The sequence below is a fragment of the Labrus bergylta genome, chromosome 5, assembly GCF_963930695.1.
Source record: "Labrus bergylta chromosome 5, fLabBer1.1, whole genome shotgun sequence".
NCBI lineage: Eukaryota > Metazoa > Chordata > Actinopteri > Labriformes > Labridae > Labrus > Labrus bergylta.
Genome location: NC_089199.1, coordinates 23,547,511 through 23,574,054, shown reverse-complemented (window position 1 = coordinate 23,574,054; position 26,544 = coordinate 23,547,511). Strand labels below are relative to the sequence as shown.

At 42.8% G+C, this 26,544-nt stretch overlaps 1 protein-coding gene across 4 annotated transcripts in view; it reads left to right on the top strand.

Annotated features, from left to right (window-relative positions):
• raly (RALY heterogeneous nuclear ribonucleoprotein) overlaps positions 1 to 23,286 on the top strand; it is a 109,143-nt gene extending 85,857 nt beyond the window's left edge. For all 4 annotated transcript variants that reach the window (XM_065955235.1, XM_065955237.1, XM_065955236.1 and 1 more), the window contains exons 7-9: positions 1,124 to 1,317; positions 3,894 to 3,941; positions 19,365 to 23,286. In XM_065955235.1, coding sequence (XP_065811307.1) covers positions 1,124 to 1,317; positions 3,894 to 3,938 — 239 coding nt within the window. In that variant the 3' untranslated portion in view covers positions 3,939 to 3,941; positions 19,365 to 23,286. The remainder of the gene's footprint in view (positions 1 to 1,123; positions 1,318 to 3,893; positions 3,942 to 19,364) is intronic.
• Positions 23,287 to 26,544: the final 3,258 nt, after the last annotated feature.

Here is a 26,544-nt window from a genome sequence, read left to right as displayed (position 1 = left end):
TTAATTTAGAGAAAACAGCCAACTGTAACTGGAAGGACCGGCAACAAGAGAAGATAAACCACTTTATCCCCATGGGCTGAGACACAAAATGAAAAGAGCCCCTTCATTTGCCTCATGATATAAAAGCTTTGTTTTCTGATAAACCATAAAAAGACTTCCGCTTTTTGCAGTGAAGGGTCAAAGGGTAAGAGTAGATAATGGTGAGGAAGAAGAAAGGGGGAGTGAGAGAGGATGAAAGGAAGCAGGAGCAGCCTGTGCAGTGTTAAACATGTGACAGAGTTTCAGCTGGAGTCATTTCAGAACTCGTCCTATATCATGCTCCGCACTCAGGCGGCGCCAGAGACTTCCCCTCGCTCCGGCTCAGCTTGCACTTTTCATGAAAGGTGACAAATGACCATGAAGGATTATAACAGCATTACACCAATCCAGGGTTAACCAGTAAATTATAGACTGTGAGAATAATTTACAGCGTGTGTAATCCTACAGAGTGAGGTAATTAATGTTCAACCTCAGAAAGAGTTAAATCTCTGTCCAAGCTTTCATAAACCAATGAAACAGAACAGCACATGGACGCACACGCACACACTCAGGATGAAAAATGTGCTGAACTGAACCTGTTCTACATCTGTGTTCTCTGAGGACACTCAGGTTGTTTTTACTATACGTCCGTCTGCGTCTGCACGCTGCAGTTTTTCAACGTGATCAAGTAAAGCGGAGGGGAATTTCTTCAGATCTGGCCAAACTCTAAACTTGGGTTTAATTCTGGTGTTTATAGAGCAAAAGTCATGATTTCTCGAAGAGCATTTTTGGCAATAACTCCAGAATCCCTCCACTATTTACAACATTTTTGCACATAACAGGTAATCCTGTAAAACAAAGTGTTTGACATTGTTTAATGTCTTTCAACATTTCCTGCATCAATCATGAAATCAAAAGCGATTTTAACTTTTTTTTTTTTAAACTTTTTTTATTATGATATTAGAGCAGCTCTCCAGGTTAGTGACTTACCAGTGTTCTGTTTGTATGCCTCTTTGTGTGTGTGTGTGTGTGTGTGTGTGTGTGTGTGTGTGTGTGTGTGTGTGTGTGTGTGTGTGTGTGTGTGCGTGTTTGTGTGTTCCTATAGAGTTGAGGAAGGCAGAGGAGTGTAAGAGCGAGGAGGCGTGGCAGGACGGGGAGGAGTCGACTTCGGAGCTGGAGGACGAGGAGGACGAGGAGGACGAGGACCACAGACAGAACAGCGACGCTGAAGAGGAGGGGGAGGAAGAGGAAGAGGAGGAGGGAGAGCACACACAGGAAGACTCCCACAACCATATTCCGGTATTTACACCCGAGTGCAAATGTGTGTCCTTATGTGCGAGAGCTCAGCCTCGTGTAGCGCTTCATCACACAGAAAGACATGTCAAGTTACTCAATACATTTTTTATAAATAATTCAATGTTTTTGTGGATACACAATAAAAAAATTTTTTTTAAAAAGCTTCAACACTATTTTACCCTAAAGGTCAGCCTGAGAACTTTTTAATCAATGAAATTTAAGGGCACATTTGAATGGAACCCTTAAAATGTTAAAATGTATTTATTTAATTAATAAAAAAATAGGGACAATGCACATTAATGATCATTAACATGTAAATATGCCAGATTGTAGAAATATGAATCTGAAGGTATTTTAAATAGTTTGGAATGGAAAGGAGCCTTGCAACAAGAGAGTTTGTCTAACCTAGTAACAGTAACCAAGGAGGGCGGAGCTTGACAAAGGGTCAATTGTTTTCTGGAGATTTTGAAAATTAGCTCTTTGTCATGTGAAAACCAGCATTATCTTGAGATAACAACATTTAAAGCAAAATTATATTAAACGTATGAGCGGTTGTCTGCTTAGGGCTTACTTATATTTTCTTTAAAGTTGTGATCTTTATTAAAGGAGCTATCTGTAACTCTGTCATCTAGTGTTCAAAGTGGGAACTGCAGTCTAAATTCAAAACATTGGAGAGCTGTCTCCCCCCGCCCCCTCCTCTCTAGAGTCCATGCTCACACAGGTTGCCATGTGGAACACTGAAGCTTCAGTGTTTAGCCAGCTCTCTGGTCGCATACCTTCTCTGGTCCAAACAAATCCAGAGCATTCAGGACCGGAATCTAAAGTTAGAAGGAGGACATACTGGCTGCTGCATTGTTGTCAGAGAAGCCAGCACTTCAACATAGCATGTTTCCTTAATGTCTGATCATATATTAAGGTACCTTTATCATCTCACTCACTACACATCTCACTGATTGGACCTTTAACTCTGAGTCTAGTCTGAATAAAAACTGGAGTTTTACATAAAGAACTAAGGAGGGATGTCGTATCGTCTGCATGATTCTCAGGATGCTTTTTGGATGCTTTTTTTTCTATTTCAGCTCATTTGTACTGTCAGTCTTCAGATATTAGTCCTACGAGGAAACAAATTTAACACACTGCGTGACAAAATCTCTGCCATGTGGTCCGCATGAAGAAACCCAATTACCTGAAAGACGACCAAATCATCAGTGCAGCGTCGACCAGGGTCGGCCTGACAGTGAAATGATCATGCTTATTAGCTGAGGGGGAAGTATGGAATCAACAACACATGAAGAACAAAAAATCTGAAATATGAAAGTCTGCAGCTGTCTTCAAGCCGCTAAGAGGAACAAATACTGCACACAGCCAGTCCAGTAACGTCACTGAAGCAAACACTATAAATGTGTAAGAATACGTCCAATCCAGACCTGGAATGACTCAATTTAAGGGAAAGTGGCTGGACAGAAAATTACCCAGCCGCTATTTTAATAAAGAAGCGGTTCCAGATACTTTTTAACATCATCTGGTTTAAGTTTTTCTACTGTGATGGTGAAGTTATTTTCTTATTCTTTTATAAATCAAATGTTTCGGGGGTCTTCTCCAGTGTAAAGACCACCCAGAGTTCTGCATCTCAAGGTCACTCTAACACAGGCGTCTCTGCCGTGCCTGACTCTCCTCCTCCGCTGTGTTTGATCAACAGATTTGTTTTTGCAGCATTTTTTCGACCAAATGTATTGATGAATTAATGTAAGTTGGATTCAAATGGATTCAGACAATCTAAGAGGTCATCAGTTTCCCAGTCTGAATATTGTGACGGACATCTTTGATTACACATTTAATGTGCTGAGGGATCAATTAGTGAAGAAATGAACAGGCTTTTAAAAACAGTGTTACGATAATGTCCACGGGGACAGTAATCAGGCTCATGGAGTCTGAGTCAACAGGCAGATCATAATATTATTATAAACCTGTCAGGGAGGAAGGTCATCCTCGCCAACAGAAACAATTCTGTTCAATCTTTTTAAAAAGTGATTGTGTTTGAAATGTGATTTCTATCTGAGAGTATCATATCATATAACAGCTGTTAATGGAACAAAAATACTTCTTACTAATGTACCCTCGATTTGTTCAGACATTCATGCTTCAGCACGATACAGGACAACTGGGCCTGGTGTGAGTGCGGCTGAGAGAGTTCAGGGTCAGAGGCAGGAGTAGGAGTTTAGTGGGACCTGTTAGTTTAAGGTTTATTATATATATATATCGGGTTTATAGCGGGTGTTAATTCAGAGATTCACTACATGCGATTTCAGGCCAATTCTGACCTGGTTTTTGAGAGCACACTTGATTTTGAGGGGGGATGTATTTTGAGCCCGATTGTTCATCGCTGCGTCATATCCAGGGGGGCCCATGACCAAACGAGGCACGCTCAGTTAAAGCAGATTGTGCTCTCTTGTGCAGACAGGTGACCTTGGCAAAATGTCCTTATTTCCATCCTCCTGTCAACTTGAGCTCGATCATAATCTTAGTTCAGGACTGTGCATGTTTTGACTGCGGCCTTTTCTTTCTGTTGTTTTCTTCAGGAGAACAGTCGCCTATCACCAGAGCTGGACGCCATTCATGCATGAGAGGTGAGTGCGTCTCTTTATTACGTTGGATCATTTCATCTTAAACTCAACTGTCACGGCCTCTTTTTTTGCTTCCGTTGTGTTGCTGTCACATTTCATTTCCCCACCACATTAAACGCCGCGTTGCAGTGTGAAGTCTGTCAGTTGAAAAGAGTTTATTGAACGACTGAAACGCGATCCGTTTGAAGTCCTCCAGTGAAAGCTTTTGCCCCTTGCTCTTATTTGTTTTGCGTTATGTTAGCGTCGCTCTCGTCCAGATATAATAATAATAACTCACAAGGGGGTTATATATATATGATTTATATCAAACAGGTTTGGACTTATCTGGGGCCGCCTGATCATGTGTGATGTGTAAGTCTTTGAAGAGCGAAATGGGACGTAAATCAGCCCAGACTTCTTCTAATTGAAACCCGACTGCACCAAAAGAAAAAAACCTATCAAACTGATGTCACATCAGTCCGACTCAATATCTTGAAACTTTGATGAAGAGGCAGAAAAGCAGATTTTTAAAGAAGGGATTTACTACAGGGCCATTCCTTCTGTGTGAACAGAGCCTCGATCACTCTCACACACACACACACTTCTGACAACCTTCTGATAGCATTTGTCCTCCCTGATGCAAAGTCTGATTTCAAGACCTGAGTACAGCCTGAAACCCTCTGAGTATCCCTCTGATACCAGCATCACAGAAATGACATCAGCTGAATAGTTAAAGGCAGAATGTGCTACAGACTGCATTTCCAACTCTTCATGTCGTGTCATCTGTGCCGCCATGACATTTTAATCTAATCCTCCATTTTGTTCCCTTAATGGGTTGTGCCAAAGCTACAGTATATTCCAAACTACAGATGTCGTCTTTCAGACAGGATGTCATAATGAAGATGATAACGAACATATGCTCCCTTTATGTTACTAATGCTGTATAATGAGCCTTTGCTAAGTGGCAGACATGACCTGACCTGCAGCTTGTACACGAGAACCAGTCGACAGAAAGATTGTGCAGCTTTGGTGCTCTCTAAACCTTTGCAAACAAGACCAACAGAGACTTATTCCAATGGTCTAATTCTCAAAGCACGCACAAAGGGTTAAAAGCTCCTCAAACTGCACTGCAGAGTGCCTTTGTGCACTCGTGCTGTTTGCATGTGTTTACTCAAACCAGGGGGCGGCTGTGGCTCAGTGGTAAAGTCCGCCATCTCTCAACCAGAGATCTCAAGTCCAAGCTCCTGCAGCCACATGCCGATGTGCATGTTGTTTGCACATTTTTCTCTTTATTTCTGCTTGAGCTTGTAGTTCTCCTGTGATGTGTGTACAGCTGCACATGGCTGGTCTCTCGTTCCAGAAAACAGATCCAGTCAGTCCGCTGTCAGATTGAGCAAAAGCGTGGCGCTGACGGATTATGTTGAAATTGGAAGCAAATTTTCCAAGAGTTTCCAAGTTGTTGTTCCTCTGACTTGAGCATGCGTCCACTTGCATTTTCCAACTCAGAAACTTGTTTTCCCGATGTGTCCGACACCACCTGTAATCAGGGTATATATGGAGATAAGGGAGCTCCGTCTGCAGGAGAGCAGAGCTGTGCAGCACGGAGTAAAGGTGCACACTGCTGCTCTCCACAATCAGGTGCAAAACAAGGACAAACTGCATGGAGCTGCAAAATGTTAAGGGTGTGTTTGTGCATGAATATTATTAGAGGGACAAGGTGTGCAATTTCTTCCATGTTAATTTACCATATCATCATAAAATAGCATAAAAAGAAGAAAGCCGGTCCTTGGAGGGCATTAAGACAAAGTTACAAAGATTTGTAACTTTTAAAAGTATATTCCTGTGGCTCAGTGTATTGAGGGAAAATGTGGTCTAATTATGCAACAAGAGTGAGAATAACCAATCATTATCGTCATCTGTGCAGGATGAGAGTAAAGACTTCTGGAAGTATATGTGTCACACACATGCTAATAGTACTGACACCATTATATGTATCCAAACGTACACACGAGCCATCACAGGCCTCCAGAGTTTGAACAACAAACAGTCTGGTTTCCATGGAGCTCAGGGTGTCTGATGATCCATGAAGACTGAGATTTACTCCTCAGTTCGTGTCTGCTCACACTCTCAGAGTTTCTCTACATCATCATCTTGTCATGCTTAAGTGTTTAACACGTGTTGTCGATTGGTTTGTGTGAGAGAGAGAGGAACAAAATGACAGCTTGTAAGCAGCGGCCGCGGCTCGAGCTACGTCACACCTGGTTGTATTACGACAAGCCCACTGTCCAAAAACCAGCATTAGAAGACAAGTATTAAAAATAAATAAGGAGCCCTATTTACCTTCTGGAGGATGATGAGTTGTGCTTGAAGTGCTCATTGTTTTTTGTCTTGACTGTTTTCTTTAACTGGATATACACCAGCATGTTGTAGTCCAGAACAAAAACCTGATATCGAGTTAAAAAGATGAACGATTGACTCTTCTTTGTTGTTGCTAAAGGTACCGTACTTGAGATTTGTTTAAAGGAAGAATGTGTGACATTTTACACATAAATAAATCATAAATCCAGTCTATCCTGTGTAAATGTCTCTCTGAGTCCTGACTGTCGACAATGAGTGAGAAGCTTGAGTCCCGCTGGCTGTGTTGTTGTCAGAGCCGTGTTTACATGGACCTCCCGGCTCCTCCCCTTGTGTATAAAAGTTTTAGTCAAGGACTAGAGAGAAGAAGAAGAACATACTCACTGATTATTTGGATGTTAGTAAGAGTTTTTAGATCACGGTCAATATGTGTCAGTTTACATGCAATGTGAAGCTACGAGCTAACTAAAGTGCGCTAACATTAGCATGCTAACACTGCTACTGCTTAGTCCTTAATTAATGTGCGCTCCAATTTGATAACTCCTTTGTGCAAACTCTAGTGGAGGGGGGTTGGAGGTGTGTCTCTGGAGGAGAGTGGCGGCGTCAGTATGGAGGAGGTGTGGCCAAACAGCAGTTTGTTTTGGTTTCATGCTGGTTCTCATGGACGACATCTACTGGATCAAAGAATCGCGCATTCTGCCTTTAAGATGATGTTCTTGAGATCTGTTTAATGGTTTCAGCAAACACAAGACATTGATGCAGGATTCAAAATATATCTCTCTGTTTAGGATGAACCTGGGATGGACGCATGATTGAAAGAGTCTGAACCAGTCTCTAGTCACATATAAACGTCACTCCCTCTCCTATTGGCTTGAGGTGAATTCTCCGGAGAATATCCTGCTGCCTTCTCACATCAGCTCACCCTGACTTGCTGCAGAAAAACTACTAGGACTCTGGCAGGAGAAACTCTGGCCGTAGTCCGAGTGAAAACTTTGGATGTTTGCGTTCACACATGCAGCTCCTCCTGGAAATATCAGGAGTTTTTCAGGAGTTTTCTGCAAGTGTGAAAGCACTTACAGTTAAAGAGCCCATATTATGCCCTTTTTGGGGTTCATATATTTAATCTATGTACCTACTAACGTATGTTCACAATAGCTAAAGTTCAAAAAAAGTGTCTGTGTCCCCACGTGGGCCAAGTCTGATCTGATTGGTCGGGCCTGTCGGCTCTGCCGTAATTGGTCAGTTGCTCAGCACGGTTCTTGGAAATGTCCCGCCTCTTTTACCATATTGGGAATGCAGTCACTGGCTCTGTCCGAGGGGAGCATAAACATTAGCACCTTAGCACTACTGTGCTACCGCAGGCTACGGCATATCATGGGCGTGCCACAGAAGTTAACGGGCGTGCAACATGAGCTGCAGGGCTTGCCACAATGAGCCAATGGGCTTAGATCAGTGATCTCACACTGACAATGACGTCGGACTGACAAATTTTTATCAAGGGGGGCTAGAACCGAGTGTTACATGCAGCTAATGCTACAGCTAAAAGGAGAGAACATAAGAGAAGCTGCGTTTCCGCGGACTTTTAATTTTTGCAAATAGATGTGCCTAAACATGCACAGGACACTTAGAAAACACACTAAAGAGCATATAAAACCAGAAAAAGCATAATATGGGAGCTTTAAAGGCGGCTGCTGCTGACAGATTTACTGCACTCACTCCAGTGAGCGCGCTCAGTATACATTAGGATTGGACTCTCCAACAGGTTTTTTTCTTGTAAATTTTGGTAAAACAAAATCACTGAGAGTTTAGGGACAGCTCATACAAAACTAACACTAAAAGGGTACCAAGATCCTTTAGGTTGAAGCTCAGGGCTTCTGACTGAGCTACTGTATTTTATTTATTGAGGGAGAGAATGTTTTGCAGAGTACAATACATGTTGGTGCTCATATATTTTCCCTTCGTTTCTTTAGTATCATAGGGGGTTTAAAAGTCACAAAGTTCACAGATTCCTGAAAAGGCGGGTGTGCAAAGTCTGCTTGCTGTAGGCTAATCATATCAATCACAGGGAGGTTATGTTTGAAAGAATCCTGGGTCTAGATCGTGATGCTGACAGAGTGTCTGATTCCCTGACGTTGGCAGGAAGCTCGTTGACTAAACAAACCCTCACGCTTACAGTCATTCACAGATGTGTATTATTGTAACGGACCGCAGCGGCTTGTGTTCGATGAGGTCTGGGTATGGGGGGCCTCTCAGTGTTGACGGAGTGGGACATTATCTCTGCATCACTAAATCTGAGAGAGGCAGATTGCTCGGCGAGAAATGAACACAAAGAAAAGAAAAGAAAAAACAGAGCGCAAATCATTCTTCCAAAACTGTGGGTCAGAGTCCAGCCTGTGAACATGATCCCTCTCGTAGCTTTAACAAATAATCTGTGTCCGTATTGCTCCCTGGAGTCAAATTCTTCTCTGTTCTCCGAGACCTGGGCTGTTCAGAGCGGACCTGCTGCTTTCACTGAAAACAGTGTAATAGATTTCATTCGTATTTCTCGAAAGAATAACTATTCAAGATAGTTTATCTTTATTCTAGGGCAGCCTTTCCCGAACTTAAGGCTGTCGCGGCCCACTTTGAAATACAAAATTACTCCGGGGGCCTGTTATAAAATAAAAGTTAGGACTACAGTTCCCACTTTCAGTAAGGGTAAAATATTGGACATGACAACATGATCTTGTGCAAAGATAGACACAAAAGTTTACTAAACAGATAGTAAAATATCATATGATATTATGTCCATGAATAGTCATGACAAGCCTTACTAATCACTCTGTCTGTTTGAGGGGTTGGCTCATGGTAAATCATAAAAATGTAAAATTATGAAATAAAAAAAATATCACAATATTATATTGTCGTGGCCGCGGCCCACACTTTGGGAAGCACTATTCTAGGGAAACAAAAGTCAAGTCTTAATTTTGGCTTTGAGATTTAAAAGATCGTTTTTTTGTATTTCTGGATGGCAGTAGCTCAGTCTGAATCAGTGCGGACCAAAGAATGGAAGTAGGTCTGGTTGCTGGAGAGGTGCCAGGTCACTTCCCGGGCCGAGGTATTGACCCCCCCAGCAGCTTTGGTTTGCTCCCTGTGTAGCAGCCTCACTCTCACATCTCTCCACGAATGCAGGTCCACATGTTCTGTTTGTGCATGTCTATAGCTCTGAGCAAAGCCCATTCAGGACCAGAGGACTCAAATGCTAACATATCAAAATAAGTTTTGAGTCAACAGAGAAAGGCAGACCTGATGGAAGGGGGGGGAGGGGGAGGAGGCTGTTCCACAGTTTAGAGGCTTTCACTGCAATGGCACGATCACCTTTGAGCTTGAGACGGGAGGGAGGGACTTCCAGGAGCCCCGTGTCGGATGATCTGAGGGTTCTGAACTGGTCTGTTCTAAGGACACACAACCACCTCCATCATGAAAACCGTGACCCAAGTTCCTGATATCTTTTCAGCCAGTCTGATATATTGAATAAAAATAGTGCAGTTTGGACCTCAAATGGTATGAAACGTATGATGGAACAAAGAGAAGGAACAAAACCAATAGTGTTTTAAGAGTGCTTCACAGACTTTTTACACATTTCTTTTTTCCAGTTACATGTTCACGACCCACTGAAAACAACTCCGCAAACCCACTTTTGGGTCCCGACCCCACCAGTTGAGAACCACTGGCCTAGATTAAGTGTAAGGGCTAAGGAGGTCGGTAATGTATCCCGGCAGTTCAGGGCTTTTAAAACAAACGGCCCAACCCTTTAAAAAGTTATCCGCGATATGTTTAGAGTGCAGCAAAACTCAAATCTGCAAAATGTAACAGTGAACTCTGCGGCTCGTTATTTTTAAAATCATCTGAAGTCTTGGTTTAAATTGAAGAGATTAAACCTATAATCCCCAGTGAGCTGATTCAATCACTTCTTATTTCCCTCCTCTTGACTTGTTTATGGTTCAAAATGGACTCCCCAAGCCGGATGTCTGCCTTTAGTTTAACACCATTCAAGGCTAAGTGGCCTCAGCAGTTTTTTTTACTACTGAAAAGACGTTTCAGATGTAATGATACCAAGAACTGCGCACAGAAGTTTCTCTCTTCCCGCCAAGTTTTCTGAAAACTGAACCCCCGTTGAGGACGATAAAAACCACTTCTAAGTGAAGGTCGGGTTAGAGGGCTGTGTTGTATTTTCATATTTTATTGTATTTACATGTAATCAGCTCTTCAGTACATGTAATCAGTTCTCTGACAGAAGCCAAAGATCGTCTCAGAAAGACAAACTCTTCTGCAGAGCGCTGCCTGTAAAGCTTTCCAGAATTGCACAAAACACTTTTAGTGCAAGTGAGCGCCCGCTGTGCGCTGAAATACAACAAGCTAAATTCAGTGTGACACACATAAAATAGACATTATGACTCTGTCTTAAAACAATCTTAATAATCTTAACATTTTGAGTGTGGTGAACTGTCTCACTTCTTGCAGCACGACAGGTCCTGTGGAGTTTAAAGGGGAGAGATTTATTTCCTCCGAGTTTCTTTTCTCAATTCAATTAAAGACCAAAGGGCGACGGAGCTGATGGATGCAGCAGGCCGGCGTCCTCCGCGCCGTTTAGCCCCCGCGCTGGATTCTTCTTTTATGTCCCTCCGCCTACTTGTTATTTTTGGAGAATAAACAGCTCGTGGATTCAGAAGAGACAGCTCTTGTTTTTGTGCCAGGGATCAGTTTAGCATGTTGCACTGTGAAGCTTCTTGAGTTAGCATGCTGTTTGTTACATGAACCGACAATCTCCTGCTTCCTGGCGCGCCCCCTGCGCTCTGTGGTCTCCGGCTTTCACTTTTTATTTACAGGCTCGCTGCAGAGTCGCTGTTTCGGCTGAGCGTGCTGCATAATTTATAGAATAACTTAATGTCAATGCGGTACAGTAAACGTCAGCCTCTATCACATTTTGCAGTTTTGTTCCGTCTTGTAGATTTGCTCGTGTGTCCACACGCTTTGAAAACATGATAATATGCTAACGTTTATGTGCAGTCATTTCACCAATAATTCAACAATATTTAGTGCTGCAGTTGAGGCTTATGGGACGTCATTTTGTAGCAGTCGTAAACTCCATTTGTGACGAGTAATCATGACTAATAACTTAATAACACACTTTTTTATTTCAGTGTAGTTTTCATTTACAGCACTCAATGGCTCAGTCCCATTTCACCACTTACCCCTACCACTTTTCAGGTGCCACTTTACCCCTTTACAGAGCTGCAAGGGCTAGTGGTTAAATCTGTCCCCTAAGAAAATGGAGCCTGATACGTCATCAGTAGCCGTCGACTGCAATGACGTAACTGGACGAGACAAAGTTGCTGGTCGTTCCCAAAATGGTGAAAATAAAAACAAATTTTCTTCATGCCTTTTCCGAAGAAACGGACCAGTACATTGGAACATCATTGAACTAAGATTCAGATCTCATAAACGAAGGAAATACTTACATTTGTGCATCTCTTTAGCCGCTGTCATTTTTGCCGGTGATGCGCAGTGCATTCTGGGAGATGACTCTGTTAGGAGTGTGCCTCCGATGGATCTCCTTTTAAAGGGACAAGTAGCCCTAACACATCACCCTACTAGGGCTAAGAGGTGGGGGTAAGGGGTGAACTGGGACTGAGCCTATGAGTTCTCAGGATAAGAGTCTAATTACTTGTTGCATCTAATCATGCAGGGGATGAATTTTGTCTGGATCAATTATGAAGCCCCAATAAACAGGAATACAACACAACATTTTTAACAACATTATAAAACATTTCTGTACAGCTGGTTATGATCCTTCTGCAGGTTCAGATACAGAAACCTTGTTACGACTTTAACTTCCTCCAGATGGTCGAGTTTGATCGTCTTCTGACACGTCAAAGAGGCATCCTTTCTCTCTCAACAACTCCACCTGTGTTTTGTGATTTGTCGTTGTGTTTTGTACTTCAGGGCCACCGTGCCCAGTAGTATACCTCCACTTCACAACTCCTCAAGTTTCTTCTCCTCGTTTGGAGTCCGGTGCTCCTCCTATGCCGTCTTCAACGCTCCGTTAAGCATTTACACAACCTTTTCTTTTTTTCTACCAGCATGTGTGTCTGCAGAGACCTGCACTCATGCCCTTTTATGGGCATTAGTGGGCAGTTACCTTTACTAATTAGGAAGAACATGCACACACTTTCAACTTATAGACACAAGGAGATAACAACACAGCTGCCATATTCAGTTATTTAAGAACACATTGATGAATCTGACTCTTTTTAGAAATCTTCTTCAGAACATAATAAGATCAATAAATTCAAATTCAAATTCAAATTCAGATTAAGATAAGATTACTCTTTATTGTCCGTTTGCAAGGAAATTTGTCTTGCATTACAAGCTCAGAAGTCCTTGCATCACAATCAGATCACATCACACTCAAAAGACAGAACGTAAAAACAGCATGAGTGACATTTAAAATCACAGTTAAGGAGTGACATGAATATATAAATAATGTTTGGTGCTCACAGTCCATGTTCAGCGCAGGTCAGTTACAGTGATGATTTGAAATGTGTGGGGTCTGCTCTACTCTTTGCACTCTTTAGTCGTTCCTCTCTTACAGTCTGTCACCCTGAATCGCCTCCCAGAGGGCAGAAGCTGATACTCCTCATTTCGGACATACTTTCTTAAGAAGATATCGGTGAATGAGGCTGATTGTCTTTAGATGTGAGACGGTGTCAGACCTTAAACGTCTTTATAAAGGTTTATAAAAGTATTAAAGTGTATAGAAGGATTCAATGTACATGGGAACACTTTTACAATTAATAAAAGTTTCCATAAGATTTTAAAGAGACAGTTGCCTTCCTCTTCCTGGGGAGTGAGTCTGCGTTTTCTGCCACAGTTTCAGTTTGCACCGTCACCCTGGATTAGAAGAGACAGCTTTAAAGCCCTCTCGGGGCTTCGGCATGACTTCGGCTTCAAAGCGCAAACATGTGGTGTCATAAAAATGGAAATAAAAGAGCGCAACAAAGGGACATGATGACATACATATCTCCAAAACTTCCTCCATCAGGGGTTAGAATACATGTGATAAATAACTCAGAGAAGTTGACGAGGGGCAGAGGATGTGTGAGGCTGGACTCATCCGATCAGCTGAGTATAAGGATACTAACGCAGGCAGTCCCAAACTTTGCAATGCCAAGGACCCCCATAGCATAAACCTCCAACAGGGATCAGTCCTCAGCACCCGTGTGTCTATGCCTTCAGCACCTGTGTGTCCAATCGGCTTAAAGCTGTTCATTTACGAGAGTGGAAAGAGTCCAAAATTAGAGAGAGAGAGAGAGAGAGTGGGGAATGACACCCAGGAAAGGAGCCAAATCAGATTCAAACCTGTGTGCGCTTGGAAGACTACTGCCTCTGCTGTACACGGGGAGCTGGAACTAACCACTGGAACTAACTGGAACTAGCTGGAACTAACCACTAGGCCACTTTTTATACTTTTAATATCACAGTTTTTGTGTTTCTTTATTTGGATTATTGTGCTTCTTACAGTCAGTAAAAGTGGACGAAACAGGTTTTAAAGTTGCAGAAATAATCAGTTTCCAGACGGGGAGATGTTGTGTCCCTCATTGAAGTCACACAGTCGATCGTCATGACAACATCACTGCGAGAGGAGAGAAGAAAGAAGAGATAGTTGCATGAGGGTGACATCTGAGCTCCAATTTAAATAACTGCATTTGTGAAGATTTTGTGAAACACTCCTCGTGGAAATGACTCTGCGTTTTCTGCTTGTCCGTTCGGTTTTTGGATGGCTGTTTCCATGGCAACACATGAAACATGGAAAACAAACAGCCGTCCATGTAAGAAGTGTAACTTTCTGCATGATGAATAATATCTTTCCTGAGCTATTTTGGTAACCTGTGTGCAGGTATGTGCTGCAGACAGAGCGCGGTGTATTAATCAGAGAGCGTTGAATCCAAAGGTTGTGTGTCAGAATGTGGAGGAGGCCGCCAGCCGACTGGGAGCGATCACATGTGATTACACCCCGTCCTTTTTGTTTATGTGTTTGTGGTACATTGATTAAATTGATGGATGAAGGCGGCCTTTGATCTGGGATGATCTACCGAGTGTGCACTGCATTCTTTCGGTGTGTCGGACTGTCTCACCGTCTCACCATCACTGCACATGCTGAGCATATGTGTTTACACCGCTCTGCCAGTTGGATGAGCGTGATGGGGACTTTTGATGGAAACGGCACTATGGAGAGGCCAACTCATTTTACAACTTGTAGATAAGACTATGGTGTCCTTAATTCCATTTTTTTTTCAGCGGAGCGCCCTCTAGAGCAGTGGTTCTCAACTGGTGGGTCGTTTTAAATGTGCTCTCCTTGTGATGTCACAGTGGGATTCTGGTAAAAAAAAAAATCCCCCCCCTCACCTGGTATGGACTCCACCTCCAGCCTAGATCAAAACTTTTGAGCAGGTTTGTTATTTTTATTCTCGCTACAGAGGAGTGATGTCTACGGGGAAAACTCGGGGGGGGTGGGGGGGGGCTCATTGCAAATAAAGAGACATACACACCAAAACGGAGCGTTCTGAGAGAGCTGGTTTATACATGGTGGATTATTATTGCTGACTTGACCGTGGAGACCTTCACATCCCAAACTAACAACAGGGTGGTATGTCATACTTTACATGTTGGTGATGAGAACATGTCAAGAAGAAACCACTTCCATCTTTACATTTAGCGACAAGCTTAGCACAGCCCCACTGATGAATCTGAAGCTGTGGATCTGTACACGTGTTGCAGAATTGGACTCTCGTTCAGTGTTGCAGGAGTTCAGACATGAACTGAACTCTTCTGTAAAAGGAGGAAGAGAAATGGGTAACAGTTTGTCAGTCTGTCAGAAACCAGTCACATGTTTGAAACCCTGCAGGTTTGATTTAAAGACCTGTGGTTTCACAGTCAGTACATCTGCCGAGGATTCTTTGCATATTTGAAGATATTTGCTTTCTTAAGCTTTCCACCAATAACTCCTCCCCCATCACTCTCTTTGTCTCCAGCTGTTGTTGTTGGGAATAATTCAAGGAAATGTTCCCACATTTTAGAAGATTTAACAGATTTATTCCCTTTCTTACATTAAACCGACTAATCTAAAGATAAAAAAAAAACACTCAGAAAACAGTAAAAAAAAGAGCGGGTATTCAATGTACTTTGGCTGCCGATCGTGGCTAACGTTAGCATTGCTAGCTCTGCCAGCTGTCACTCCAACCTGCAGGTTAACATCCAAGAAAATTATTTTTTTACGGGGGCCGGGATTGAATTGACACCACATCGATGGCGATGATTCCTCCTGAAAACCTCAGAGCTTTCACCTTCATCCTGCATCAAGTCTGCTTCGACATGATCGATGACTGCTCTGCTTTTTTTTCTCTACTGAAAATCATGGCAGCGTCTCATGTTGTATGCAGGCGGCTTTGAGAACCCGTACTCTTTAGGCTGACACCCTAAATTCTTCCAGTTGCTGAACCCACTCCTGCTGGGGGAGTTCTGCTGCTTTTCCATAAAGAGGCCAGGCAAAGCAGAGGACGGCATCTGCTGTCTTTTTTAGTTATCTACAGCTGTGATCTCCTTGATATCACTGTGGCATCTTGTGGCAACTTTTTGTTGTAATTTAAAGTCACTAACCCTGAACAGACCCTGGTACCTTACCAACTTATCTGCGGGGAAATCAGATATTGTCCTTGGCGCGATTTCCTCTGAGCCCTCGTTGCGGCTGCAGGAAAAAAAAAAATTTGCCTGGTTGTTCTCTCTTTGGGAAGAAAGCCTCTTCCTTCTGCCGCAATTCTCTCCAGCTGTAAGTGATGAACTCAGAGCTGCTGTGGTAATTTGGCTCATTGCAATTGCATATGTCATTTATGTGCACAAAAAAAGAGATGCCAGTGAGATTGTTGGAGCCAGAAATGTTCAGGTTCCGTCTACTAGCCTTGGTTGGATGCAGGACAAAAGTCACAAAACAAATGTGGCTCTTTCTGTCTCTCTCTCTATTCCCAACACAGCTGCTAAAACATGAGTCTGCTTCTGCTCGAGGTTCTGCTGGTAAAAAGGATGTTTTTGTCTTGCCATTGTAACTTTGCTAAATGTTGCTTAGTGCTCATGGTGGATTCATGTCGGGTCTTTGTAAATACTACAACAAAGAGTACGGCTTAGACCTGCTCTTTATGTAGAGTGCATTGAGATAACATTTGTTGTAAATTGGCTCTAGACGAATAAAGATTAAGATGAGAGATGAGGTGCCCATTTGGACTGGATTATCAGAAGACCTCTGTGTTTCCTTGACAAGTAACAGACAACAGATATCGATGTGCGCGGGATTAAAAACAAAGATGTCGTCCGCAATTATGATAAATTACCTAGAGATCCGCAGGGAATACTAATCCCGTGCAAATAGGTTTTAAATTGCTTTTCACTGCACAGGATATTTTCCCATCACAATCACGCTGGGATAGTGAGATGGCTGGATTTCAGAGTGTGCAAAAAGAAAGTACAAACCTGAAACAATGAAACCTCCTAAAATGAGAGTTTGGGCTCTTTTCCCTGAGATCAATTTATAAAACAGTATCCTACCGATGGCCCTCGCTGTGTAGGTTTATGTAGAGGTGAATAGTGAAAATCAGAGTAAATTATTTAAATTTAACAAGCTCAAACCTGTTGACCAGAAGTAATCCAGGAGCATTCAGGGGCCCTGCAGCGTTTGGACGCTTCTCTGAAATCAAAATAAGCCTAGAGAATTTTATTGTAGTTGTGTTTTTACAGCTTTGGCAGAGCATTTCAACCTTTTCTGCCATCGACAACTCAACTTTAATCTTTCACTTCATTATATTTGATTGTTTTTCACTTTTATTTGGGGCAAAGCAGCATGGCTCAAAGAGTGGGAGAGTTGATCTCTCAGTAGGTTTTTAAACATCTACTGTTTTATGCATTGACTGGAAATTTTTGTACCAACATTTACGGCCATGATGTTTCTGCTTAATGTATTAAAGGAGCAATATGTAACTCTGACACCTTGTTTAAAATGGGTACTGCTGTCTAAATTCTAAACATTGTCGAGAGCTGTCTCCTCTCTAGAGTCGATGCTCACACAGGTTGCCATGTGGTGTACACTGAAGCTTCAGTGTTTAGCCAACTCTGCATCGGTCTGTAAACCTTTCTGCGTTCTAACCTCTCTCCATTTTTCAAAAGCATTTCCAATATTGATCCTAGTTTGAGCACATTTCTGCTCGTGGAGCTTATTAGAAACATGCAGAGGCTTTTTAGGTCGGGTACAATCACTTCTATCTGAACCAGTTCTCTTGCCCGCTTCCATCGCTGCAACACCTGTTGGTTTGACCTGATAACTGCTCTCATATCTGGAAAACTGAGGGGCGTCCAAAACGGCCATGTGGGGTGCCTTAAAACCGCCTGCCCTCTCTGGTCCAAACAAATCCAGAGCATTCAGGACCAGAATCTAAAGTTAGAAGGAGGACATACTGGCTGCTGCATTGTTGTCAGCGAAGCCAGCACTTCAACATAGCATGTTTCCTTAATGTTTGATCATATAGTAAGGTACCTTTATCATTTCACTCAGTAGATATATGACAAATGATGACAGTCACATGCCAGTAACAACAGAGCAGCAGACGTGGGCGGTTCTACGCAGGGGCCAACAGGGGCCAGTGCCCCTGTAACACTAAGCTTGGTCCCCCCTGTGGCCACCCCTCCAAAAGGAAGAGCCCCCCTAAGAACACACTGGAATTTGACTCAACAACCGGACTCACAAAAGGAAAGGTGAAAGAGTTTGTTCAGGTTGAGTTATGATCCCTTTGTCTTTCTGGACCACACGCTCCTTCCACAGGGAGACTTTTAAAATGTGGTTCAGACTGTTCTTGTCCTTCATAGACAACCCTCTAAACCCACATAAAAGAACATGTTGAAAGACTTTGGATCAAAGAATGATAAAAACAACATGACATGCTCCCAGAGACACTGAGAGAATTCAGCCTCGACATCAAAGTGATCAGATTTAACGATCCACTCAGAGGTTTCATCAAACTTTGATTATGAGACAGATTTGTCTTTTCTTTGAAAACACATGAAAAAAGTAGCTGAAGTTCATCTCCGCTGAAATTGAAGCTATTTAGGCATGAGCGACAACTATAGAGAAGCAGCAATGACACTTTTGCAACAGAAATGTAGTTTTAAAGTCGAGGACTTGTCTCCTCCAGAGTCTCCTGTAGACCACGACCACGGCAGTCCAGGGCCGTATCAGTTTGAACCGTTAGTAAACAGGGGAGCTCAGGAGAGGATGGGGGACGTCTCTGAATGGTAGAAACAAACAGCCCTGTTTTTGCACTTTACAATCACCATATCTCACGGCCAACCACTTAGATTTATTGTCTATTTACACCCGGTGCTCTGGTGGTCACTACACTAAGCGCTCTCCTCCAGAGAATCTCTGCTGCTTGTTTTCGGGTTTGTTGACGAAAGCCAGCACCACATATGTCACCTGCCTCCAGATCAGCCAATAGAAATATTCAATTGCAGTAGCGGTGTTTCAACCTGTAGAGGGCAGTCTATATTTCTAACCTGATATTTAAATACTTGTGTACTCAATGGTCGAGATTTGGACCTGAATTGATCAACAACACTACCTCCTACCCTTAGAGGCCTGCCTGAAACAGCAGTCTGAATAGGGTGGATGATTGCACCTTAATAAAGTCCTCTAAGTAAGGTCTGTGGGAGGTTTTGCAATAAAATTCGACTTAATTAACTTTAGAGGAACATTGTCTTTATTGTGAGAAGAGACTGTTGATCGGGGAGGAAAAAAAGAGAGCCAGAAACAACATTTGATGTTAAAAAAAATACCAAACTTTCACCGCCATGTTGCAGAATCTGACATTATGAGCTTTTATGTGTGTTTTTTTTTCTAGTTGCATTCTTGTGCTAGGAAAGCCATCTCTTTAATTTTTGATTTGTGTTTCTGATGATTCCTGCATACTTTTATTTACAGTGTTTTTGATGATCTGCTTTTTTGTGTTCCAGGTGGAGTGAACCACCGAGGATGACGAGAGAGAGATAGAGAGAGAGAGAGGGAGAGAGCGAGAGAGGGCACTGTTGACAGACAGAGAACTGGATAACAGCACAGGAAGGCCATCAAACAGCAGGGAGATCAATAAAACACACACACACACACACACAGCAGAGAGACAAACTCGACACGTTTGTCGGAGCCACGGGAAGATACTAAAAACAGCGGGGAACTGCCACAACACATCATAAAGTGATGAGTTACACACAGCAACACACGCACAGGAGAAGAAAACACACAGCAATGTCACAGACTCAGCGCTGCGTCAGAGCCGCATGGAGATAGTTAAACAGCAGGCGGCTGTCCAAATACATCTTAAAAACCACCAGGGGGTTTCACACACAAACACACACAAAGTAAAAAAAGTGAACACACACACACACACACACACACACACACACACACACACACACACACACACACACACAAAGTAAAAAAAGTACACACACACACACACACACCCAGAGGAAGAGAGCTCATCAGGACATCATGTGCTGCTTCACATGACTTTAAAACCACAAAAATGAATGGATGACACGCTGAGGATGAGCTGGATGCTGAAGGGAAACATTACTTTAAGTAATTTTGAAAGTGAAAACAAAAACAAAGCCCCCGCAGGAAAACGAGGAAAAAGTATAGATAGATTCACTTAAACCGTTTGGATTGACCTGTAATGTTGTGGTTTTCCTTCTCTCCTCCAACAAAGTTGATTTGAAAACAACATAGCTGAAACAAAATGTATTATTTACATTAAGAAGTCAACTACAGATGGATGAATAAAAAACAGTTGGAGAGAGAATCATCGATCAGTCAATGCACAGCAGCTCAGATCATCAAGCAACCTTTTATTTAAAGGTCACATATTCTCCTCCTCTTCAACCAGTTTAAATAAGTCTCAGAGCTCCCCAAAACATGTGTGTGAAGTTTCTTGTTCTAAATCCACTCTGATCCTGTATTTGATAATGTCTATAAACCCCTCTATTTCAGAACAGGCTGTTTCTGTGTCTGTACTTTTAAATATGTAAATGAGCTGTGTCTGACCACGCCCCCTCTCTGGAAGGGCTTGGTTGTACTTAGGCTTTCTCGCTCCATGTCCTATTGTTTACGGTGAGAAGGCAGACTCAGAGGGCAGAACAAACACCTAGCTGTGGGAGTGTCACTCACCTGGGGGAGGGGTTACTGCCCTTTGTGATGTCATGAAGGGAAAATCTCCAAACGGCCTGTTTGAGCACACATTTTCTGAAAAGTGGAGCAGGGAAAAGACGGAGAGGATGGACTTTTCTCATCATTGGGGGGTTTGTAGACAGACTAGAGACACATATTAGAGTTAGAGAAACATGGTGAAGTGGATTTTGCTGAATATGTGACCTTTAAAGTTAACTCTACAGCATTAAAATGACTCCACTTCATACATCCTGGATGATAACAGGATGATGTGCTAACTGGTCTAAACACAATATGTGATGTAATCGTACCACAGTACAGGTCAGGTTAGACGTTTTAAACATTGGAATTAAATTGACATAAAAAAACTTCACTCTTACTTTGTGAACTCAACATGAAGTCAGGGGCTGGAGATGTTGATTCACAATGCAGTGATAAAAACAGGTTTATTACTTTTTCCACTTATTAGTTATGAATTTGAGTTACCTCTGAACTCGAACACAAGGACTTTATGACTCATGACTCTAACTTCAGGAAAAACAACCATCTTCATAATTGGATGGATTTCTGCCTAAATGTATCTGAACTTTTTTTTTAACATGATAATATAACTTCTCTGAGCGCCCTCCAGTGACCTGTGAGCCTGTGTGAGAACTCAAAACACGTCTTAAAATCAAACGCGGCCAGAATGATCCTAAATGAAAGTCAATCACTGATGTTTTTACTTGAGACAGATTACTTTTATTCTCGACAGTTATGATTTAAAATGACATTACAGTGAATGCATATTAATCTAAAGAGCCAGTAAAGACGATACTGAAGGTTTGATAATCCTCAGTGTGCTGTTACTTCAGTGACGAGACGAGGGAATAGAAGGTCGGGTGTTACTGATCATGAAACTGTTCCTTGCCTCGACTCCTTTCCTCAGTTCACCCATGCCTCCTTCCTTTACCAATCTTCAAACATATTCATATAACCACATATTCATCGTCCCTTTCTGACACATTTTTTCATCATTTTGAATCAGTCTTAGTCTCTCTCTCTGTTCTCTGTTCTCCCATCTACTCTTTCCATTACAACTTTCACTTGATTTTCTTCTGTTCCTGTATCATATCGATCCTCAGTGAGAGAATGTTTTTACAAAAATATCAGAATCACTAGTTCTCTTAAGAAGTACAAACTTGGTGTTATGATTCAAAAACCTTTTTTCTGCATGCATCACAGAGAGAAGACATTGCAGTTCTCATGCTCATGCTGCCTTTTAAATACAGAAACCACCCTACAGTATCAACACACGAGGGATCAATCAAATCAAAGATAGGAATGCAAATTCTTCAAAATGCAATCACATCATCTCATGAAACAGTAGGAAGCCACCAGGTGAGAAGATACCAAAGGGACAGTCAGGAAATAATTTCACAGCACAAAGATTAGTTTAGTCATTTCCTCTGTCTGGTACCTTTTCTGCTTTTTTTTTTTAAATCTTGATGTTGCTTCTTTTTATTTATTTTTCCTAAACCTCTCCTGTTAAAGAACAACATAAATCTTGAGCTGATGGTTGATGTGTATTCTATCTTTGTTTACCTCAAAGGTGGAGTCAGTAGCATTTTTTCATTGCAGTTTGTAAACACAACATTCAAACTGGACCCCTCCTCACTGCAGGATGTGGTATGTACGTTTACTGCTGGTACCTACACTGCAAGCTAACGCACTCTAGCACAAGCTAATAATAATAAGCTGTTTGTCACCTGCCTGTCCAACAGGAAGCAGACCAATTCCACGTCCACAGGTAAAAGACAACACAAGGTTCACCCTCGTTTCAGAACAAGCTTTATCCGCTTGGTGTTTCATCTAACTGTGATTATATCTTCTTCTGCTGCTACATCCACGTCCGTCATATTCACCGGTTTGAATCTCGACCAATCCCTGAATTGTATCCTCTCCTAAACTCACCTGCTACGCTCTCATTGGCTGGAGGAAACACACCAGTTCCCCGCCCAGAAACGTCCCGAGTCAACCAAAGCAAACGAGAACATTAAAATCCAGTTAGGGGACAGAGTCTCTGCAGACACAGTCACCACCACACATGTACAGAAGTCTGGATTTTATTCTGAAGGAAAATGCTATTGACTCTACCTTTAATTATAACTACCTGATCGAATACAGAGCAGTGCAGTGCTTAACGGTATTTTGACCTCAAGAAGTTCCAGCAGGAGTTACGGTTTGTGTTGAATTGTGCCTGATTTTGGAGTAAAAGGAAAAACACAAACTTCCTGTTTGTACTTTGTTTCAGGTGTTTTTAAGTTCATTATTCCATAAATGATATTGTGCATTGAGCATACTTGTATATTCTTGTTATATCCCCATGGATATTCAGCCATAACAGCTGGTTTATGAAGTCGATGTAAAGCTGAGCTACTTGGTACAATTAAAAGGTGGAGAGCTAAGAGAACATGTTTGCCCTCTCCTTCTCTCTTTCTCTCTCTCTCTCTCTCTCTCTCCTACTTCCTTCTCACCTCTCTCCCTGTTGTCCCCCTTTGTCTCTGTCTGATTTCTACATGCTGATGTTTAATAAGCGTTGCTGTTATTTTTAATGACTTGTGCATACCATGCGATGAAGCTGGTGGGGACTCCTCTGTCTGCACTCAGAGGCCGCCAGGCGACTTTTATCAAACATGTAAATAATCCAAATAAAAGAAATGTTGGAACTTCTGACCCTGGTCTGACACTTTTTCTTTGTGATCACAGGTCATAAATGTGTAGCTTTCTGGCTCTTCCATGGGTCAAACCTTTTGTTTTTAGATGTTTTTGGACTTTAGTGCTCTGGAGAACTTCTTGTCTCACCTTTTTTTTTTTTTTTCCAAACAGCATCAGGAGTGCATTTTAAAACTGCCAGCGCTGCACAGTGAAACACAGAAAACAGTGAATAAAATCACAGAGCAACAGAAGAAAAAACAGCCGCCTCCCTCGAGCTGCGCTCTGCTTTGTCAAAACTTCAGACGCAGATCTTTTAATGACCAGTCACTCTTCAGTTTGCAGTCTGTACATTTAAAACATGTTGGAGTTCTCTAACATGTATTCATTGGTACTTTAGCTATGTCTGATGTCATTTCTTGGATTATCTTCAAAAGCTTCTAAATAAATTGAAATTGAAATTTGGCGGTCTATTTAAAGGTACAGTATGTAGAATTGAATGACAATGTTTCCATTCAAATATCTAAATTAATTGAACATTGACTAAACCTATGTTATATAGAATTTTTCATTGAGTACTCACATTACCTCAAACATCAAAGTCAAAGTCAATTTTATTGTCAATTTCAAAACATGCCAGACATACAGTGGAATCGAAATTGCATACAACCAAAATAAGGTAAAATAAGGTAAAATAAAATAAGGTAAAATAAGATAAAATAAAATAAGGTAAAATAAAATAAGGTAAAATAAGATAAAATAAAATAAGGTAAAATAAAATAAGGTAAAATAAGATAAAATAAAATAAGGTAAAATAAGATAAATAATATTTACAGTAATAAATTCTAAATAGTGCAAAAGGTACAAAACAAAATGGTAAATAAAATAAAATTGAAAGAAAAAGTCAACTTGAAATGTGCAATATGTGCAATGTGCAGTAAACTGAGTGTACTTTTGAATAGATAGCTTCAGAGTTATTAGTCCAGCGTTCTTGGTGGCAAACGGGAGGGGGTTTCAACGTCCAGTGTTCGTGGGGGCAGAGGGGAGGGAAGGAAGAGAGGGGAGAGAGTAAAGCTTCCTGATAGCTTGGTGGAAGAAGCTGTTTCCCAGTCTGGTGGAGCCGGCCCGCAGGCTGCGGTACCGTCTTCCCGATGGCAGGAGGCTGAAGAGGCTGTGTGAGGGGTGGGTGGGGTCACGCACAATGCTGGTTGCTTTGCGGGTGAGACGGGTACCGTAGAGGTCCAGAAGAGAGGGGAGTGGGACACCGATAATCCATTCAGCAGCCTTCACTGTGCGCTGCAGGGTCTTGCGGTTGGCAGCAGTGCGGATCCCAAGCCACACAGTGATGCAGCTGGTCAGGATGCTCTCAATGGTGCTTCTGTAGAAGGAACACATGATGGATGGGGGGACTCGTGCTCTCTTCAGCTTGTGGAGGAAGTAGAGGCGCTGCTGGGACTTCTTGGCCAGTGATGTGGTGTTGGTTGTCCAGGAGAGATCCTTACTGATGTGAACCCCCAGGAACTTGGTGCTGCTCACTCTCTCCACAGCAGCACCGTCGATGGTCAGTGGGGGTTTAGGAGTGGGGACTCTCCGGAAGTCGACAACAACCTCCTTGGTCTTGTCGGCGTTCAGGAAGAGGTTGTTGTCTCTGCACCACGTGGCCAGTTGGCTGACCTCCATCCATGTAGTGCGTCTCATCATTGTTGGAGATGAGACCAACCACTGTTGTGTCGTCTGTGAACTTCACAATGTGGTTGCTGCTGAAGGATGGAGCACAGTCATGGGTCAGCAGTGTGAAGAGCAGGGGGCTGAGCACACTACCTTGGGGGGCTCCAGTGCTCAGGACGGTGGTTTTGGATGTGTTGCCGCGGACCAGCAGCCAGTTGCACAGGGAAGTGCCGCGCCCCAGCTGGTTCAGTTTGCCGATCAGCTGTTGAGGGATGATGGTGTTGAATGCTGAACTGAAGTCTATGAACAGCATTCTGACGTATGAGTTTTTGCTGTCCAGGTGGGTGAGGGCTGGGTGAAGAGCAGAACAGATGGCATCCTTGGTGGATCTGTTACCTCGGTATGCAAACTGGTAGGGGTCCAGGGTGGCGGGGAGGGTGGATTTGATGTGGGCCATGACTAACCTTTCAAAGCACTTCATGACAATGGGGGTCAGTGCAACAGGTTGATAGGCATTGAAAGTGGATGGTGAGGGCTTCTTTGGAACGGGTATGATGGTGGTGGCTTTGAAGCACGACGGAACAACAGCCTGACTCAGAGAAGCGTTGAAAATGTCTGTGAAGACATCTTTGAGCTCCTCTGCACAGTCCTTCAGCAAACGGCCAGGAATGTTGTCTGGACCTGCAGCCTTGCGGGTGTTGATCTTGGAGAGGGTTCTCTTCACGCTGGCTGCAGTCAGGCACAGGGTCTGGTCGTGGGGAGGGGGGGTGGTCTTCTGTGGGGGCGTGCTGTTGTGTGCTTCAAACCTGGCAAAGAAGCTGTTATGGTCATTCAGCAGAGAGGTGTTGCTGGGTTTGTAGTCCGTGATGGTCTGGATAGCATGCCACAGGCTCCGCGCGTCTCTGCTGTCCTTGAAGTGTCCGGTTATTTTTAGTGTGTAGCTGCGTTTGGCTTTCCTGATGCCACGGAACAGGTTGGCCCTCGCTGTTCTCAGGCAGGCTGCGTCCCCAGCTCTGAAGGCGGTGTTCCTGGCCCTCAGTAGCCCGCGTACCTCTCCTGTCAGCCATGGCTTCTGGTTAGCCCGGGTGGTGATGGTTCTGGTGGTGGTAACATCAGCAATGCCTTTGCTAATGTCGGAGGTAACAGTGTCAGAATACTCCTCAATGTCTGTGTAGTTGTTGTAGCTGGCTGCCTGCTTAAACATCTCCCAGTCTGTGGTATCAAAGCAGTCTTGTAGTGCAGCAGAGGCCCCCTCTAGCCACACACGTACCTGCTTCAGAACTGGTTTGGTGACTTTAACCCTGGGTCTGTAAGCTGGCATTAGCGTTACACTGATATGGTCAGAGTGGCCGATGTGGGGGAGGGGTGAAGCTTTGTAAGCATCTTTAACTGATGTATAAATCATATTCAGAATGTTACCTTCTCTTGTGGGAAAGGTGTTGGTGGAAGTGGGGTAAAACCGTCTTGAGATTTGCGTGGTTAAAATCCCCAGAGATGATGAAAAATTTGTCTGGGTGGGCTGTTTGTGGCTCACTGATGGCGTTGTAAAGTTCCCAAAGTGCATCGATTCTATCAGCGTTGTTGATGGTGGGGGGAATATACACAGTG